This window comes from Rhagoletis pomonella, unplaced genomic scaffold, assembly GCF_013731165.1.
Source record: "Rhagoletis pomonella isolate Grant_MI unplaced genomic scaffold, Rhpom_1.0 Rhpom_scaffold_00008, whole genome shotgun sequence".
Lineage (NCBI taxonomy): Eukaryota > Metazoa > Arthropoda > Insecta > Diptera > Tephritidae > Rhagoletis > Rhagoletis pomonella.
The window spans coordinates 35,702,460-35,723,639 of NW_023458562.1; the positions used below are offsets into that span (position 1 = coordinate 35,702,460).

General features: G+C 35.0%; 1 protein-coding gene across 2 annotated transcripts in view; it reads right to left on the bottom strand.

Annotated features, from left to right (window-relative positions):
• The window catches only part of LOC118744751 (transcription factor collier), a 97,249-nt gene extending 77,975 nt beyond the window's left edge, over window positions 1-19,274 (bottom strand). For both annotated transcript variants that reach the window (XM_036478033.1, XM_036478032.1), the window contains exons 1-3: window positions 19,057-19,274; window positions 3,294-3,511; window positions 1,739-1,794 (exon numbers count right to left, since the gene is read on the bottom strand). In XM_036478033.1, the coding sequence (XP_036333926.1) occupies window positions 1,739-1,794; window positions 3,294-3,511; window positions 19,057-19,175 (393 nt within the window). In that variant the 5' untranslated portion in view covers window positions 19,176-19,274. The remainder of the gene's footprint in view (window positions 1-1,738; window positions 1,795-3,293; window positions 3,512-19,056) is intronic.
• Between the last annotated feature and the right edge of the window lie 1,906 nt (window positions 19,275-21,180).

Here is a 21,180-nt window from a genome sequence, read left to right on the forward strand (position 1 = left end):
ATCGTATGGAGAGAAATGAGGTACTTCAAATTTGCACCTTATTATACTAAAATAACATGGGTTATATTAAACTGCACACCAGAAATTTTCCTAAAAATTTTGATTACAAATTTTGGAACTTTGATGAAAATTTTATGAATTTTTCTAAATTTTGTATGGTTTAAAACTTTTATTTTTATTTTATTTTTTGTTACAATGTGAATTATGTATATTTAAAAAAATATATATTTTATTAAAAATAAAGTGCTGGTAAGGTTTGCGTGGCCACAAGTGTACTTCCATGATTATTGATATTTTTAGAACGTTTTTTCGAAATTTCCGAAAATATTTTGTTTACAAAGTTTGAAATGTTGATGAACTTTTCTAAATTTTGTACAAAGTTTGAAACTTTTATTTATATAATTTTTTTTTGCAACAGTGTGAACTATATTTAAAACAAGTAATTTAAAAAAAAATTTTTAAAAGCCAACCTTTTTTTATAGGTAAGTGAAAAAAAGACAAATCGACTCCCACCTAATAACGATTCAATTTTTTGCGGAGTTATTTCTATCCATTTATGTTCTAAATATGAATCAAATCGGGCCATAGATACAGGCTTTCCAAATATCTCCACTCCTGTGCCACCTATCACACATATATTTTTGTAGAGTTATTCCTTCATGATTACTTATAGTTTTAGAACGTTTAAGATTGAGGAAAGATTGCAAAAATTTTCATTTAAGAGCGAAAAAAGAAAAATAAAATCCCAGTTGGACTTATTTTTAGAACACAATTTTTCTCTGCGTGCACGTGTGCCTACTTTACGCACTTTTTTTTAAGTTAGATTTTTGTTCAAGCTTCAAGCTTTCTTTTGCTTCCTTTGTTGTACGAATACGGTAACATGAAACAAAAAAAGATAACTTGTAGAAAAACGTGAAATAAAAAAAACCATTAAAAACCAGCCATATGGCACAAGTCCTGTCGTCCGTCCATCCGCCGTCCTCAGCACAGCAGCGGCAAGGTAGACAGTTTTTCTAAATGTTAAATGCTGCGTTTGCATTTCGATGCGTTTCGCAAGCGTACACGCACACACTCCCGAACACACAAATACAAACATAAAGGCGGCTGGACACGCCAACGCTGTGTGTAGGCGTTCCAAGGCGACCTGCAGCAAATGTGACGAAAAAAAAGGAGTTAACCCAGTCGCAGTAGAACAAATGGGACTCGCTAAATATGTCTACATGTGTCTACACTATGTTGAGTGCTAAAGAGTTTCGAGGGGGCTGGAAGCAACGCGAAAGAAAGGGGTACTAAGCGTGTGTGTGCCTCAGCCAACGAGCGGGCAACACCCCTATTAGAAGGCTGTTTTTGCTACTAACTACTCGTACGATGGTAGTAGGAACGTACATTCATGTTTGACAACTCAATTTATTGGCGTATACTATGGACGCACTTAATTAACTGTGACAATCAATTTTGAACGCAACTTATGTTCGATTGCACACACACACACACGCGCGCGTGAATGCGAAGAGGCAAATATGGGTTTTTATAGGATTCTCAAAAAAAAAAAAAAAAGCTTGCAAAAAGCGGCAAATGGCAAATGCCAAGGTAATTGATTGCAAATTCTTTCGGAACAAAACGGCGATGGCTATTTTTTTTTTTGTATTTTTGAAGAGCACTCACACGCTAGCTTATGCTTATTCTATTTTAATTTATTTTCCTTTGTTTTCTCTCTTCTAGACTAAAAAGGACTTACCTGCTTTGTCACCGAATCGATGAGTCGCACAAATATGTCTTGCTCTTGGCGCGCACCTGATTAAATTCAAAAAAGAAAGAAAGTTATAAATAAATGTTTAATGAAATCTTTAAATTAAGTAGAATAATCTTTTTTTGAAGAGTTAGTAGCGAATTATAAACGAAATTGAATTGTAATGGCTTAAGTTTGCATTGATTAAGAAAAAATGTATGCACTCAAGGGGATTTGTATTGAAGTGGATCTCTTTGCTATTTTGCAATTTCTCTTACTTTATTAAAGTGCTTATCATAACCATACGACACCCACATATTAACATGTTTTGACTATAAATGTTTTTTTTTATTTTAACTTTTTTATAAAAATATAGATAGTTAATTTCATAAAAATAGATCCAAGTTTCAAACTAAGTAAAAAAAAAAAGTTTCATCAAAGTTTCACACTTTTTTATTGTGAACTTTTAGAAAACTTTTGGGTACAGGTAGTCTTCTGGTATCTAAAGTGTCAAAATGGAATTCGGTGTTTTTTAATCATTAAAAATTATTCGAATTTTAATAACTTCGTTTTATGAAAAAACAACTTTCACGTGAAAATATATTTTGGCAATTTAGAATTTTAAGGAAAAATTAATAAACTATATTTGACACTTTAGCGACCAAATAATTAAAAAAAAAAAACAAACCAGCTGATCTAATGATACTATCTAACTGTTCAATATGCCTTGGTTTGAAGTAGCTACAAAATACCGTTGCGTTTTAGAATTTTTTTTTTTTGACTATGGTGTGCGTTTTTCTCTATATAAAAAAAAAATTAAATTTTTTTTAATCAGAATTTTTATATTTTTTTTTAATAATTTTTGGTATGCAGTTTAATTGCCCTTACAATTTTAGTATCATAAAGTGTAAGTTTAAGTGGCTACAAAATACCTTTCAGAATAAAAAATTTAAAATTTTGCTGAAAATTTGTTGAATTTTTATAAATTTTGTATAAAGTTTGAAATGTGCATTTATATGGTGTTTGTTGTATAACTAGCTAGACAATAATAAATTCACAAAAAAGATTAACTCCCCTCTTCATTCCCATTTGAATGAAAACCGCACAAGTATGTACATTGAAGCCAAAATCGAGACTTGATACCAAGTAGTCCGTGGTTTTATTTGCTATCGGACTAAGGCTTGATATTGAGCTATGCCCGAAGGTTCTCGATTTCCACCGCCCAGACTCTCTGAGTCATATTGCTGAGTACATCGCGGTTTCCGATTTACAGGAACAGGATGTGCATTTTAAAACTTTCTATAGAACTCATATGAACGCTCTCTGGCCAAGACTAGTTTACATACAATAACCTTCATACATTCCTTAAGTTCACTTAGAAGCGTATTGAGTTTTAAACTTTATTTTCACTTCACCCTACTAAACGAAACTATCAACTTTAGTTCTCAATTGATCTAAACCCTAAATTTTCCTTAGCTTAAATTTAAGCTCAGTTTCTCAGCTAATTTTGTTTGTTTTACTTAGTAATATTACTTTCTTCGAATTTTCGAAAAATTCCACTTACCATTCGCATAGAGCAGCTGCAGCCGATATTGTATGCCATTATTTGTTTTAGTCGCATCCGATTCGGAATCCTTTTCAATGAAGCCAATAAAGGCTGTGCGCTCAATTTCAATCGGTTGACCGGCACGATCGTACAGCGCAATGACAAAATGGAAAAAATTTGATTTACGTAAATTACTCGGTGGCTGTTTTTCGAAATGTGCGCGGCCGATGCCCAAGCTGGAAGAAGAAGAAGAGAGGCAAGAACGAGTAAGAAATTAGTTGCCGCATAAAAAATTATATGGAAATTGATAAAATAAATGAGCTTAAAAATTATGTAGATATTTTGGAAGACAATTCGTCATCTCTTCATTCGTTTCAAAATAAATCATGATGAAAATAAATACTAGTAGTAGTAAAAAGCAAAAAAAAAATTCTTAGATGTATGTAGCAAATTTCAGCATAAAACTTTTGAAAAATATGTCTAAAATTTTTAAATATCAGTCTAAAAGACATTACAAAAATTCGGCCTAATTTCTGAAAACAACCATTTATAAGTGGTTTTAGTTTGCAAATTGTGGCATACTTTTAGGCGGCCGCCCAAAAAATTTAATATTTTGCGGTTGTTTGTCAGAAATTCTAACTTTTGAGACACATAAAACTGATATGTTGACATTTTTATGGAAAAAAAAAATTATTTAAGCTGTGTAACAAAAATAATTACATGGTTAATATGTCTCAGGTACATTAGGGTGGTCCAAGTAAAGTCGGAATTTTAATGCTCCTAGTATTGTTCTATATCGAAAAAAATATACCCCTATTTTTTATTTTGGAATCAAAAATATTTAGGGGTCACATACATTTTCGACCATCCTAACCTACATACAAATACATAAGTATGTATGTATATCTCAAGTTCATCAATATCATGTAATTGACATTATACAGTCATTTGACATCATCAATTATATTCTAGTCAATGACAGGCGACAAGCGAGGGTTATTATATTTCGTACAGTGCCGAAAAAAGTATGGATTCGAATGAGAGTTTAGGGCTACACAGTTTTCTAAGCATGGAACTTCGCACAACATAAATATTAGCGACTTCAGGTTGATAACTTTTCTTTTAGTAAAACTTCTTAAGTGATTTCGGAGACGTTTGCAAAAAACATTTAACGTCACGCTGAAGGGGTATTATGCGTGTATAGAAAGGAACGGGTATGATTACGGGAACGATAAAGATGGAGATAGAATATAATTGGAATGGAATGGAATGGAATTTTAGGACGCCAGAAAAAAAGAAATTTTTCCAAGCTCTGAGGCAGTATTGCCCATTGTACTTAAAACCTACAGACAGATTTAGAGGGTGGAGTAGGAATTCGTTGCTCCTCTGCAAACTTACCAGACTCCTTTATGAATCTTAGCAGTTTTTTTGAGGGAAAGAGAACCTATCTCGTCCGTTCTTAAAACATCCGATCCAAAAATGTACCATCTAAGTCTGGCGAAGGCTGGACAGCGGTAGAGAAAATATGCTGTTCTATCCTCATCCTCCAAACGAAATGTACACAGTAGATTGTCGATGATGCCTATGGTGACTCCATGGATTGGAATCAGTCCAATCAAGGCTCGTAGATCACTTCTTCTTTGTCTGAGAATGACTTTTGCTACCAAGTGATTATGTTTGTTTAACAGACAGAAAGTCCGGACCTGGGTAGAAACTCATTATAGGAGGAAGTGAGTCAATTTTTTTGCATATTTTCACATATTTTGCATATTTGCATATTTTTGTATATATTTTGCATATTTCCTATAAATAAATTATTATAAGCATGTCGCTTTGATGGCAGCTCTTGTTAACTCCGCACGCGACATACTGACCTTCTTCTACCTGAATAGTGCTGCCCAGCTACGTCAGCATAGAACAAATCTAATTTATTTGTGGTATGTTGGCAAGTGCAAGCGATGCTGTGAAAATCTTTTGCAAGTTCGCCAACTAAAGCTCAACACCTTCTTTAAGTACAATAGGTAGGATGCCATCCGGACCAGGCGATTTGAGACTGTCAAAAGACAATGGCATATCTTAGGGCATCTTCATTAAAGACATTTCTGGCAACAAACCAGTTTTACCTTGACACTGTGGTTCTTGCATACCCTCCCTCACCAGTCGAGGGAGAGCAAGGCGAAACCATCACCTGATTTCCACGAAATTTAGCCTCTAGAAGAACAGAGAGCTCTCCGTCAGAGAGAGCCATCAGGACTCTTGAGTGAACGCAGCTTTGTGGTTTGGTCCTTCTTCAGAACTTTTACCACCCTAGCTGTTTGACTCAAGGTTTCAATCCCGCTGCAGCACACTTCGCAGAGCGAATTATACTACGTTCCCACGGCACGTAATCCGCTCTCTCATTCATAATTTTTATCTCTCATTCGTAATTGGCACTGTTAACAGGGAAGTCTGTTCCCCTTGTGAGCGGTATTCTTTGCTCCACAGCTTTGAGCCAATCCCAGTTAGCTTGGGAGAGGCATTTTACCACAGTGGTTCCATCCCCCTCTTATGAACGAGCATTGGCTACAGTGCCCGAGGCAATGACGACCCGGATCAGCGTTTAATTTCCGCCGTAGTCGTCTGCCGAGTCTAACCCGCTCTCCCCATTACGGCAATGAGCACAGGGCCTTTTGCGGGCTCACAATAAGTTTCCCGGAACCCAGACCTCCAGACGTAGTTACTTCGAGGGAAAAGCGAGGGCACTTTTGCCTCGACCGACCCTTGCATCACTTCTATTCTTGGGTTGAGGCAAGCGCTTCGTCTGTCTGGATGATCGGAATTGGGCAATGCCACACCAGTACCGAGTTGGTTGTCGGTACATCCATCAAGTTCCACTGGCTTCTGGAGTAACATATGTAGACCTGGGCCGCTTACTCACAGGAGGAGTTCGGTCAGCCACAGAAGAGTGTTTCCCCTTCCCCGTCATTGGAGGGTAGTTGGCAGCGAACTGCTTCTCCACGTACATCCCCTGCAAGAGATTGGTCCTCATCCCACTCTGAAGAAGAGAGGATTGACGTTTTCTCCCTACTCTCCTCCAGGATGCGCTCCTGGTCGATGACGTTGGGGACTTTGGCAACGGTTCGGGCCGCATTGTTGCATAAAAAAACTTTTTTTAGCACATCTAACTATGTATTTTTTTGTAATTTTTTAATATATTTTGCATAGTTCTTGCATATTTTTTGCATACATTTTGCATGTTCCATTTGCATCAAAATCCGAGCTCTATTAATTATTCTCTATTATTTTCTTATAACAAATGGCTGGAAAGAAACTGAGACTTATTTTCAGGGTCTCACTAAAATACTATTGCTTGAGAAGTTTTTATCACTTATTTTCAGGCTTAAATGTTTGTGTTTAAATTTATGTTAGTGGATATATCTGATGCATATGCATGTACAGAAGTACACATATAAGTACATAAATAGGTGGGTACTCAACAATTCGTCATACCGGCATATCCAACTATGATTCCACCTTTTTTTTCTTTTCTCTCACTTCCACAGGATACCAATGTTTTTCACATACATACATACATAAGTATGTCGACATGTACATATGTATATGCATATGAATGCCTATACTTTACATATCTACAACAAATACAATGATATGTACATATGTAAATATCTAGAAATATGAATATATGATATGTCCGACTATTTATGTGCGGTGTCCATGTCAAGCAGACATGATAATTGCTATGAGTGGTTGCGCATATGTTAAATGTCAACAACTTACCGGCGAGTGGATACTACATGCAAACAAATCATCATCCATACATACATACATACATATGAACCCACATGTATATACAAATATGTCTCAGGTAATAATAAAGCTACGTTTGTAACCACATATCGGATCCGCCGCACAGTCAGTATGGCAGCTAAATGACGTTATGGGCTTGTAAACGCCTTCAAAACAGCAACAAAAGAAAGCAAAAAAAAACAAACCTTAAAAAAAACCAATCCAACACATTGAACATTTTGTCCACACCGTAGGACATAGTCATATGCTTATGCGGCGGTAAAGTCAAGAGGAGTCCTTAGTCGCGCTACTCTTCAACTCTAATATACATACCTACATATATTTTTTGCACCCTTCCCACCCGCTTTGCAAACAATTTAATTTAGAAAATGCCGTTTTTATCAGATTTTGTTTATTTATTCATGGAAAATTGCACTAGCGTAACACCGTTTGCTGGTATTATTAAATAGTTGCATGACAAAATGCGAAATTATACATAGTCACTCCTCTGACTTTCCGCGGGTGAAGTGTGACCCTCGACCTGCCGCAGTGTTTTGTAAAGAAAATTAAAAAATTTACTTTCCACTCATCGCGATGGAATGTAAATGTTTGGCAAATAATAATAGGCAAATATTTGATTAAGAGAAATTTACTAGCGTTGCTGAAGAAGAGCGTTAAATATGTATTTAATAAGCGAAGAGAAAGATTTAATTTTGAACACAACTAAAATAGAGAAATTATGGGTGGACTTGGAGGTGTAAGTCACCGGCATGTACGTTACAATAATAAAGGCAAACGAATCGAATCGAGCTGCCGACTATTAAGTAGAGCCAAAGGGTCACAAAAGGAATCCTTCTCTCAGATGTGCGGGGAGAAGTCAGCAAACTCCTCAACCTAACGAAGCGATATGGTAACTGGGATGAATACGCGTCAAACCTAACCACCTGCAACAATATGATTCGCGAAGCCCATTAAACAAGTTTAGGGCCATAGCTAGAAAAACACTTGAGAGACAGTTGGTGCTAAATCTTACTAATAACAACCACTTGAGAAACGATGAGAAAAGGGAAATAGGTCTTCTGACCACCCACTTCCCAGTAGCAGAAGACAACGACGACCGCCACAGTCGCAACGTGGAAGACTGTATGATGAGCAATGGGTTCATTAGAGCTGTGCAAATCCTTTAGGACAGGATCTTCTCCTATCTTCCTATCAGATGACACAGGTAAAGGTGGAGTGCTCTCAAGCATACTGGGAGAGTTAATTAAAATCAAGATACCCATCTCCCAGTTCAACATCGTTGTTATGGAACAAGGTTGCAGATCGAACTAGGAATGCAAATTGGACTGCAACCAGATAATATATTTCTGGCCGACACGCGGTCAGAAGGACCTTGCAACTTTGCATGTCGGGGGTTTCGCCCAGCGCTCGCTGAGCGGACTGTGAGTCCATCTGTCCAAGAGCAGGCCGCAGGTTTCCAACGGAACTGCTATGCCCTCTCTGTCCGAGGGGATGGCCTCGAGGAAGCCCTGCCCAAACAGTTCATCACTGTGCCAGTGATATCAGTGGGACCCAATACAGCTTGATTTGGAAGTATTCCGAGGCGTTTGATAGAGAAGTTCCTGATTGGCGCCTGGCCAGAACCCAGAGCTGTTGAGTCTAATGGCTGAGTGAACCGCCAATACTTTGCCCGCAATTCCAAGAGACAGTAAAATTCATCGGTATCCGATACATGAGATTGCACCGACCCAAGCTTAGCAACGAATTATCGACAAATAAACAGAAAAGGAGATTTCAACACCAGAAAGTTCGAAGCCACGAAAGCAAAAATTAGAAGTTGCTACTCCTCTGGTTGCAGGCACTTCTCCGTAAGACTAGATAGGCAGAATTAGAAACTCTAAAGAAGTACAGAGCCGTTTTAAAGAAGTCCGACATCATTCAGGTTTCTTGAAAACCCTTAACTAACTTAACGAAGATTAGGCCAAATAATTCCACTTAGAGCTTAACAAAGAGGAGAAACTCGAATGCCATTTCAGTGAGAAATTAATATCGACTTTGCGGTAAACGGCCACTATCCCAGATCTGACCACTAGCACAAGACGAGCGTCGGGTACGCAGTCTACACTGGCCAACTAAGGAGAATGAAGTTTTAAAGACAATTAAATAAATTATCAGCATCGAAGAGGAGGAAATTATAGGAGATAAAAACAAATTTTTTTTTAATATTTTGCATTTTGTTTGCACCAAAAATTAAACGAAAACAGAATAAAAAATAATAAGCGATTTTAGTTTAATAAACTCATATCTAATCGAAGTTATACAAACAGCTATCACATGCAATTTTACTGGGCTCCCTTCTCACGCTTTCAAACAGTTTCAATACTTTCAATTTAATTGGCTTACTCAGCAGCCATAAAGGCCATACTTTCTACACGCTACTCATATCTACGTAAATAGTTACTCGATTTTTGGATAATTTTTGACCTTTATACCATGGCTGTATGTAGCTGTGCTCACATAAATCATAAAAATGTGTAAAACTTCATTTGATTTATTATGTAAAATCGATAGTCGAAAAGCATTTTATTTTACATTTATTCTTCCAACAAAGTGGCACTCAATATTTACTGCCACCTTCTCACTCACTCTGCAGCTGTTCCTCAGTTGTAATATTGAATGCATTTTATTGCCCAACATTTGCGATTGCATAAGCAATTGCAGCAGTGAATTTATTGACTGAAAGATATTGCGGTAAGTGGCTAAAAGAGAGGTGGCTTTACGTTAAAGGCAGTGCAATGGATTATTATTTATGTAAAAAATGCATAGATGTGACTGTGCGCTCGTAAAATACCTTGAAATTTGTAAGATATATTTAAAAAGTGTCCTTTTTGATATGGTAAAAAAAAAATTTCAGCATTTATGTATGTATGCGAAATCGCTTTAACTGACGTGTAGAATTTATTTTCATGAATTTAAAACAAAAAAAAAAATATATTAATTTTTTTGGTTTTTTGTCACGAAAAAGTTTGACTTTTTAATTATTTTGGTTTTTTAGCTAAAAAAAATTTAAAATTGTTCCGTTTTCGGTAGATTTTTAGAAGTTAGCTAGTTTTGAAGTTTTAAACTAAAAAAATACTAAAATAAATGCTACTTAACTTTAAAACTTCTTTTAAAAACTTTTTGAATAAAAATTTTTTTACCGTTTTTTTTTAGTATTTAATGAGAAGTAATATAAAAATAAATAAGAAACTGCGCCTGCTTTTTTGTAGATTTTTTTTAAAGAGCTTTTAAGTTTCAAACTTCTTAAAATTAAAAAAAAAATGATATGTAAATATGGAGTGCAAACTTTTACAAGGAAATCGCAAAAATCCTCATGCCATCAGAATAACTCTGCACAATTTCGACAAGGTCCTGGGTATCACTCACATTTTACTAAGAAGAAAACCACTTTTATATTTATTTTTTGAGGCCCTTACTATGAAGAACTACAAATAATAAAATAAAAAATATTTATGTTCATGAAAATTTAAAACAAGAAGAAAGTTGGGCATGCATACCTACATACGTATGTAGTCTTTACTATGAAAATAAAAATATTTTGTAAAAAATTTAAGAATTAAAAAATTTCATATAAAATAAAAGTATTTACTAGAAAAATACTTATAGCCAGTTTCACGAAAGCAATTTAAGCGAAAAATTTTTTTTTATTTGAATTCAAAATGGAAACTGGCGGGCAAAAAATATTTTTTCACTTAAATTCGTGAAACTGTCTCTTACAGCCGGTTTCGCAAGCAATTTAAATGGAAAATTAATTTTTATTTTCTGTCAATTTCCGTATAAAAGTCAAAAAACTTAAATCATTTTTCACTTAAATTGCTTTCGTGAAATTGGCTGTTAGAGCCATTCAAGAAGCAAAATAAATAAAAAAAGTGTTTAGTATTTTAGATAAAAGATTGCATTGTGTCTAATAAAAAGTTAGCTAGAATTCACCAACTTTTTAATTTTTAAAAGATTGTGTTGTAAAGATGAAAAATATGTCATATTAGCAATTTTAATTCTCTATGTTCCTGATATAATGAGGAAAATATAAAAGTATTTTTTTTTTATTTATAAAAAAATGTAAAAAAATATTAAATTTTTTTTAATTTCTTTCACGTTTTTACTATAAAGAATCTAATAAGGAAGCTCACAAAAATTTATAAAAAAAAATTATATGAAAAATTTTTAAATTTTCGCTCAAGTTTTTACTGTAAAGAATCTAATAAGGAAGCTGACAAAAATTTAGAAAATATGTAAGATAAATGTTTAATATAAAGATTCTCCAAGGAATCAAACTACTCTGCATGTCTGGCATTTCACATGTTGCGGCTAACAAAATTTTTGAAAGAATTTTAATTTTTGGTGATTTATTTTTATTTTACTGTTCTTCTAAATTAAACGTCAATTTTACTGCAGGTATTTGTTGAAAAAATACAATTTGCATGGACAATTGAAAGTGCATTTGTTGCACGCTGCAAAATGGATTTTCTTCATCTACGAGCTCAGCCTCATTGTCAGTGATTTTATGAATTTTTCGCGTCAAATATGGGGCAGTCTGCCCCATTTAGTTTGAATTTGAAAACATACCAACTCGCAAATTTTTTTGATACAATACGTTTTACATGAATATTTGATTAGGAAAAAATTAATCTATTCCGCTCAATGGGTGCAGCGATTGCTAAGACTCGACGAAAAGCGGAACAAAGTAAGTAGGTTGCAATTTGCTTCGCCATCCAGTATATTTACCATATTTAGCCCCCCCTCCGGCTATTTTTTGGTTCCAAAACTGATGAAGTGGCTCTTTGGTTGTCCCTTAACTAAATATTTTCGAGGATATTCATATTTATGTATGTCAAGCAGTGTTGTGTTTTCCACACAGAAAAGTTGCTTCGCCGTTAAGTTCCGTTACGTACAGAAATTTTCGAAAATCACTTGACATGGCTTTATTAAAAACCTTTTTTTACTGAAAATATTGATTTTATATAAAATATCACTGTCTTATCAAACCGCGCTCGTAATTAATTTCGATTGTTTTGGTATGATTTAGTTAGGTACATTTTTTATAACAAAAAAAAATGAATTTCCTATTTAAATTTTTTTTTTATATTTATCTGTATCTACAACATTTTTCACGCTGCCGCTTTTTTATCGAGTCAAAAAAGTGCAAAATTTGTGTGCATACATACATACATACATTGACATTGGATTGACTGACTGCACATCAGAGTAGAACAGCGCACAAAAATACGTGCATACATATGTACATATATACATGCATATGCACATATCTTTGTATGTACATTTGTAGTACTTTTGCTTGAAAACACACCCACACGCTGCTAAGTATACTCGTGAAGAAAGATTTTTGACAAAATAGCTTAACTTAATTTAGTGTTTTTGCGCTGAAGCAAACTAAACGGAGCATTCCAAATGGATATTTAATATTTAAAATGAATTTTCGGTAATTTAAATTTTTCAACTGTAGTTTTTAATAATACAAAGTTCAAAAAATTTTACAAATTCGTTGTTTCAGTGCGTTGTGCTGAGAGGTTTTTAAGTCGATATGTGCCTTTAGAGGATTATGGCAAACGCTAGGAATATGGATATATTCATAGAGGTACATATGTATGTATGTGTGCATGTATTTGTATCTATGTGTGTGTTCATACATTCGATTGCTGCCCCTCAAAATAAGCGATATCTACTATTTTCTTTGTTTACAAGCATTTTGCAGCAAATTGCAGATTCACATACATACATATGTCTGTATATACATTAGATCGTACCGGAAACAAAAGTTCGCCGTACACCCCAAAGTTTAAAGGATTTGTGCAAGGCGATTTCGAAAAGAAAAAAAATTTTGCCCAAACGTAATCTTCAGTATTTCCAGTCGTATATTAAAGTATGATATATAGCTATGTTTTTGCCTCGAGAATTAATTTTTTTTTTACAATTTTATTAACATCACCCTAATGTTAAAAAAATTTCCAACAATTTATTAAATTTTGCTAAGGAAGTAATTTGTTTATTCCAGTAGAAGTATACAAAAAATTTACTGCCCAATGTACACCGAAAAATTTAAAAAGGCTTGGAAAAAATCGCTTTGAAATTGCTTTTCTAAAATACTTTTTTTGTAATGTGGCACGCTCTAATGTATGTACATACATATATGTATGGACATGTACCATACAAATGCGCAATTAATGCCCGCAATTTCCCGTCAAATCTAATTTCTGTCCAATTTAACGCCATTTTTTCTTTTTTTTCACAGCATCAAATATTTCTGAATCTCCGTTTCTATTTATTTTTTTCTCAATTTTTCTTCTTCAATTTCTCACATTTCATGCGCTTTTGTCCTCTGCAAATTTTTCACTACAAATTTTTGTATATACCTCAATGCCTTGTCATGATTGTGATTTGCCGTCGCCAAATACAAAAGTCCTGCGGTCATTTTCTTCAAACACTCACTACCACTACTACAACTACTACTACGACTACTGGCGCTTAAAACTCCATTCACACTTTCATTTTCACTGTCAACTAGCAATTCACCAGCTTCTACGCTTCTTTTGTACTTCTTCTCGCTTTTGGAAACACCACTCGCTTTAAGCATCTCAATGAAAACTAACCAAATAAAAAAGCTTTCTCAGACAAAACGAAATCCCTTTGATAAGCACAAAACACCAGAAATAAATATGTACAGCAGAAGAAAACCTTAGAAGAGCGCCGTAATAAGTAGACGAAATGTGTGTAGTAAAAAGGAAGCCAAACGAAAGTGAAAATAACAAGTAAACAACAACAACATAAACACATAAAATAGCACAACAACAAGTGGGAATAATCAAAACTAAGCGCCAGAGAGAAAAGGGCAAAGACATGGTTGACTTTGAGTCAAGAAAGGACTTCATTACAGGACGCACAAGCACGCACATGCATACGTACATATTTAGATACAAATAAACACACATGCAACAAAGGATACTACACAAAAGTAAACAGTTAATATATCCTTGCGAAATTTAACTAACTGGTGTATTTACTAAGGAAGCATTGACGGCGGCAGCAGTGAGCTTATGGAGATACGGATGAGTGGAGTGGAATGTTGCGTTTAGTTGAGTTGAGTGTTTAAGGCGCGCGAGCAAGTTTATGCCGCTAACATGTAGTGAAGGAGTGAAGCTGCAGTGGAGCATACAAGAGAGCAATGACACCCGCCAAAGGGGGTTGAAAGTTGGCGCGAAAACCATCTGTACATGGTTGCCAAGTACAAGCAAAAAGTAGTAGAATTTTGGCAAAGCGACACCTCCAATTTGTCGCCAATATTTTTGTGCTTTTTTTTTTTGAGTGAGTGAGTGAGTGTGTGAGTGCGTTTTTGAGTGTGTTCTTGGCATTAATATTAAAAAAAAAAAAAACATGTCAAAAAGAAGCTTTAGGTTTAAACACTACACAAAAGCTATACCGGCGGCAGCAGAAGGGCACCGCCAAATTTTTAGCGTCGCTGTTGTTTTTTGCTGTTCTTCAACATACGAGTACCTCCTCCACTTCGCCAACAAAGCGTATGAAATAAAACGCAATAAAACGCTGTAGCACGTGGTTGTACAGGGTCGAAATTGAGTGCGTGGATTGATGGTTGTATAAATTAAGTGTGTATGTGTGCGTGTGTGTGTGGCGGTTAATTTTTCGGGGGAGACTTTTGCGAGACGTTTCGCATTACAAATTCCCAACGGTAAAGGGTGGCATGCAACAGCGGCGCAGTGTTGACACATGAAAAGGGGGGGCTTACATATGGAAGTACATAAAAGCCTCAGGGATGCTCTAGTTACTACGTATATGCGTGCATAGCAGGTAAACAAATTACGTATCTTTATTTGAGTAGAGTTCAATGCCACCATAATTTTGGATTCACCACATGTATACCAAAAACACACTTTCGAGCACTGAGCTTTTGACCTGTTCATCCATATGAAACGGACTAACAAAACTAACTAAGGCTCAACTCCGAAGGGTTCCGCAAGCTTACATATTTATTTCTCTTTAGATTTATGGAATTGTAAAATATAAATTTTTGGTCGGATTTACATATTATTCTATTTATTAATTTGTCGCTATTTCGACTTGTACCGTTGCGTATGGAGACCTTTTTGCTTATTCTAAAATTAATGTATAAGAATTGTAGTGGATTTCTCACCAAGAATAGTTCTTCAATTGCCTGAAAAATATTTGGTTAAGTGGGTTAGCTTAGTTGTCTAGCGAGAGCCCTTATGAGATGATTTCTTAAAGGTTAGTTACCGCTTGGCGCCGCCATTTTGTAGCATTTTATTTGTTTGTTATTTATTTCTGTAGGCCTAATTAGTTAAGCTAGTTATTAAGGGTTTATATTTTTTTAGTTCAAAAAACTTTATCATATCCATATACAATCCCTATATTGCTACATATTTGTGTTCTGAGAATTGAATGTATTTTTATGAATGCAAATCTTTAGCTATTAATGCGGTAATTATTCTACTTTTTCTGTTATCCACTGTTCTCCAAGTATTACATCGTTTTTTTTTCGTAGACAAGTATTTTAAAATCTACAAGTTTTTGAAAATTTAAAAGAAATTTTACTAGAACGCCGAAAAGTTTGGAATTTTAATATTGTATAAATTTCTTTCCTTTCGTGGTACGTAAAAGAATTTTTTAAACTCAAAAATATTCAAACTATTTTGTTTGTTATGAAAACGAAAAAAAAATTTAACTCAAAATAATAAAATAATGATTTAAAAAATACAGTTCTTACTAAAAAACATTTAATTTACTTATTTAAGTAAATTCAAAGTTTTCAATTAATTTTGTGTTGTTACTCAGAAAAAATTTTATGAAATTTAAACATTCTAGCAAGGCACATTAAACAGGTAGTATCAGGAGAGCAAAAACAACATTTGCGTGTATTTTGTTGTTGCTTCTGGTATCGAAAGTGTCAACAACTGTTCTGAATTTTTTCTTCTAAATCAAAGGGTGCCATGTGAAATACAAAAATAATTAAAAAAATGAAATTGGAAAAAATAAAAATTGTTGCAACTTTCTTTCCTAGTAAATTTGTTTGCTTCTCGAAGCATTGATCCATCCTTTACAAGGGCCAGTAATCAGCGGTTGTGCTGCTGAGTTGTGCGAACGTTCCAAAAGCTGCTATTCAATCGCTTGTTTTGTATGGAAAAAGGTTTTACATGCAAATGGATTTTAACAATTCAGAATTTTTGTGAGAAAAAATTAAAAATATTTGACATTTTCGAGACCAAATAATTTGAAAATAAATCAAATCAGCTGCTCTACTGATACTACCTGTTCAATGTACCTTGCATTCTAGCATTGTTAAATGTTTAAAGTTTTTTTTATTTATTCTTTGGTGTTATTTACCTAAAGGAAAAAAATTATATCTTCAAAATATTAAAACTAAAAAAATTGTTTTTAGCATAAAAAATTTTAAATTTATTTTACAGATAGTTCACAGACAAGTTTAAAGCTATTAATAAATTTTGTGTTGTTACTTTGAAAAAATAGGAGTTTTAGAGTTTCTAACATTTTAAGGGCTGCTCTCAAGAAAAAAGATAAAATCATATAAAATGACGAACAAGAAATGGATAAATAGTGTTTCTATCAAAATTTCTTAAATAAGTTTGCAGCTCTCAGGAAAAAATGGTCGTTTATTTATTTCTTCAAGAATTTTTCAGCACAAGCAAAGCCCTTTTTTTTTGTAATTTTACTTGAGAGTTGAAAACAGCCCTTTAAGATGATTTGTTAGAAAAGTAAGTTTCAGGTTTTTAAGAACAAATTTTTTTAAATGTTTTCCATAAAAAAAACGCCGTTACGCTCAATAAAATTGTTGACTTTTTTTTTAGTGTAAAATTATGTGTCCTTTTTTAACTAAGAGAAAAACTTTAAAATGTCTAAAACTATTAAGATGCATCTGCAGAAATAATGACCCCAAATTTTTTTGGATTTTTTGTTTCAAGAATTAATGTAAAAGAACTTGGTATCCAGATCTCGAGAAAAATAAAACTTTCATATAAAAACCCCGCTCAGGAAATGTAAAAGATTTTTTTTTCTATCAAAATTTATTAAAACAGTATGCAGCTCACAAGAAATTTCATACATTTCAAGGACGTGAACCGAGTTTGAACCGGACCGGGTTTGAAACGGATTTTTTCTACCAAATAACTGAAAGAATAACCGAACCGAAATTCTCCACAATTGTTTGAGCCGAAGCGCTTTGTTTGAACCGAACCACTTTTTAAAAAAGTGTTTCAAGATTTTTAAGAATTAGCAAGCATTCAAATTAAATTCATTTTTAAAAGAGGATCAAAAATATTTTACATTCAAATTAGTTTTGTTTTTTGGTTGTGAAATAAATAAAAGTGGTACATCTTGTAACTTTTTATTTAATAAATTCTTTACTATTAAGAGGAAAAAAGAATTGTTTAAATGAAAATATTTACTCCCGTTTAGTCGAGAAAATCGTCCTTAAAGTGTTTAAAAACTTCTTTTATGCTTACAAAATTCTTATTCAGTTAAAAATAAAAAATAAAATAAATATTTTATTTATATTAAGTTGTAAGCATTTTTTTAACAAAGAAATCGTGCTCACAATAAAGAAGCCTTAAGCGGAAAATCTAATTAAGGATTGAAGAAAACAACATAAATTTTCCCTATGTAGCACTATAAACGTTGATATAAAGTGGTGGTAAAAAATCAGCCAAATCGGTCAAGTAAAAACGACATAAAAATTTACATACCGACTTTCTGCGCCTTTCTACCAATCCCACTGCTTTTGTAGTAGATACTTTGGATTTCGAATTGGAGAAGCGCTTAAAATATTCTTAAGAGTACGAGATTTTTTTAAGCGTCAAATTTTTTTTTAATTTTTTCATCCTGTAACCCTTTCAATAAATAATTTTTCAACGCAATATTTTTTTTATTTATTCGATTAAAAAAAAATATTAGTCTTTGATAAAAATGCCGTAAATTTTTACAATTTTATATAATTCTAAAAAAAAATTCATAAATTTTAATAATTTTATTGTAAAACTTTTAATTTTTTACAAAGCGCAAGCTTCTTTATTTTGAGCCAAACTAGTTTTCGGCAGTTTTGAAATTCCGTCCAGCCCGTTTTTCCCAAATTTTTTCAAAATTATGCTAAGCAAAACTCGGATTCTATCAAAAATGAACCTTTTTTTTTATAAAAAAAAATATGTACATACATATTAGATAACAGCGGTCAAACGTTCCAAAAAAGTTTTTAAGTTTTTTTTTTCAGTACTGGTTATTAATTGGCAAAAAATTCGTAATTCGTAAATAACGTATTGATGCAATTCTCTCGCAAAAAATTTTCTATGAGCACGGAGATTTATGTAATAGAAGAATCTTGAGCCTCCGATCGGCTGAGATACCTACAATGAATTGTTCTGAACCTGCTACAACTTTTCCAGGGGTGATGAAAATTCAGCCAAGACGCATCTAACAGCCCATTGCCATCAAAGGCTGAAGATAAGAGATAAGAGGCCAAATAAGTTCTAAAAATTTTAACATGGAATGATCGGCAAGGCTTAGATACTTTTGAATTTTATACTTTTGTTTGGTTTATACTAAATGTGCGCAACTAGCCCCTTCGAATTATAATAGCCTTTTTCTAATAGGCTTGGTGAAAATGAACTTTAAGATACACCCTGCCAAAACCAACCGACAACTAAATAGAAACCTTCGAAGCCAGAACTTTCAGCCATATTGCCATACTTGAATTTTTTTAGGGAAGCATAAGGGATGCAGTTAAGTATAAAAATAATCTTCAAACGGCTGGTAGAGTATTCCTACTTCCACTTATACCTACCTACTTGTGTATCAAAAATCGTTAGATAGCGAGCATTCCTAACTTTTCGAAAAAAACCCACTCATTTCATCGAACCTCCATTTTTTGTCCACTTACTTGCTCTGATCGATGACCGGTTGCATCCAGGCGCGCGCACCTAACGGCTCCTCCTTCAGCGAAGTCATGGGACCGCGCGGCTGATTCATATCCGCTGCCGTTGGTGGCAGACCAAACATGAGGCCGCTCGCCGAACGTGGACCGGTCGACGGATATAGCTTGCGGCCCCATTCTAATTCGAGCGTGGGCCATGGTGTGGCCGAGCTAAAGCCCGGTACTGGTTCGTCAGAACGCAGCTTGAAGCCGTTACACGCACGGAAGGGATGAGAAAAAGAGCAAATTGTTGGTGTGAAGGCGGTGACGCGGAGTGGAAAAAAGCACGAAATTAATTCAGTATAGAAAACTAAATCGTTTATGAGTTATTCAACACTGCATGTGTTGTTGTTGCTGCCACTATTTGTTCGCTGTTTTTTAAAGCGCGCGTTTTTTCTGCAGCACATACCAATAACAACAACGAAAGTTGATTTGTATACAATCACTTGTTTTGTTTGTTTTTTTTTACTACGCGCTCAGTTAAGCGTTTACACTTGCGACTCGGCTTATTCACACTTTCCCCTCGTGGGGTTTCACACAACTGCTGCTACTGCATCAAAAAACATTTAATAAAAAAATCGCACACAAACACATACACAATGACGCGCAAAACGTACGCACACTTTTCTGCCACACTGTCTCACAACGCCAAACGACACACACTGTCAATCAATTGATTGTTTGGTTAGTCGGCCGATCGATCGGTCGGTCGGTCGTTTTGGGACGCCCGCTCGGTCACTGGTGTATACGCAAATTCATCGAATTATTCCAAAAATATTCAGTGTATGTTCAATAACTAATTTGTTTGACAGCTGCGCTGATTTGTACAAATTTCATTGACGCTCTCGAAATATCAAAAAAGCCCGTTGAGAATTAGGGATTTTCCCGGATTGAAGCAGCTATAAAAAAAAACACAAAAAAAATAAGTCAGCTCAAGCTGGCACTACAGTGTTTTGGCTCAAATGTGTGACGCTACTCTTGCCCAAGTTCTTGCGACAGCTGTACCGTCCCGAGTGGCTGTTAAACCCCAACTGAATCCCGCAGTGTGATGTTATGACCGGCATTGCCGCTGCTGAGGCTGTTACGGCCGCTGCGGCGCGCACACAATGCCGACGAGACAAGCATAGCCAGCGACGGCGCAGCAGCAGTCAGCCTGCAAGCCAGCCAGCCAACAAGCCAGGCAGCTAGCAAGGTATCGGAACAAAGTGACGCAGTAGACGACGTCAACAAGCACGACGAATCACCATTGGCGAGGGTTCAATTGCAAAAGCAAAGCAAAAGGCACAGCGCAGCACAGCACAGCAAAGCAGCAATAACAATAAACGCTTGGGAGTGTGCATGTGAATGAGTGAGCGCATGACAGCGTGTGTGTGTGTGTGTCAGGCTGTTCGCGAATGAGTAGGACACCACTGTTGGAAGTGAAGCAACTAAAACCCAATGCAGCTATGTATGTGCGAACAACAACAACATAAATGGCGGTGATGGTGGTGGTAGCTGTAGCAGCATTGTTTTCACTAATGCAGTGCAGCAAGGCCACCGAAGGCAGTGCCAGAGTGTCGATATAGCAGTGTATAGTTGGGCAGCGCCAGAGCAGAGCAGAGCAGTTGTAATGCAGTGCAAACTGCTTTGTTGTTGCCTGCAGTCAGTAACCAACCAACCAACCAACCAACCACCAATGACACAAAGTAAAAGGCAACAACAAAGTAGCACACAGTGAACAACAATGGAAGGGGTGCAATATAAAAAAAACAACAAATCTACTGTATTTATTGTAGAAAAAACGGTAAATAAAAAATAATAAAAACAGTCTAAAAATCCTAACCTATCACTAGTGGTGCTGCGCTGAGCAGGCGCATCGACGCAAGGCACTTGTGGTGTACGAGCAGTGTTGCCGTTGTGCGACTAAAGGGCCAATTTGGCCCTTTTTAGGCACCGATACCCTTTGACCCGACTTTTTGAAAATTGCAATTTTTTTACCCTTTTCCAAAATAATTGTTAACATAGCTATGCTATTGTTTAAAAAATATTTCCTCCTATAAGTACGAAAAAATGTAGCACTTAAAACTTTTAAAGGAATGCAACTCTCTCCTG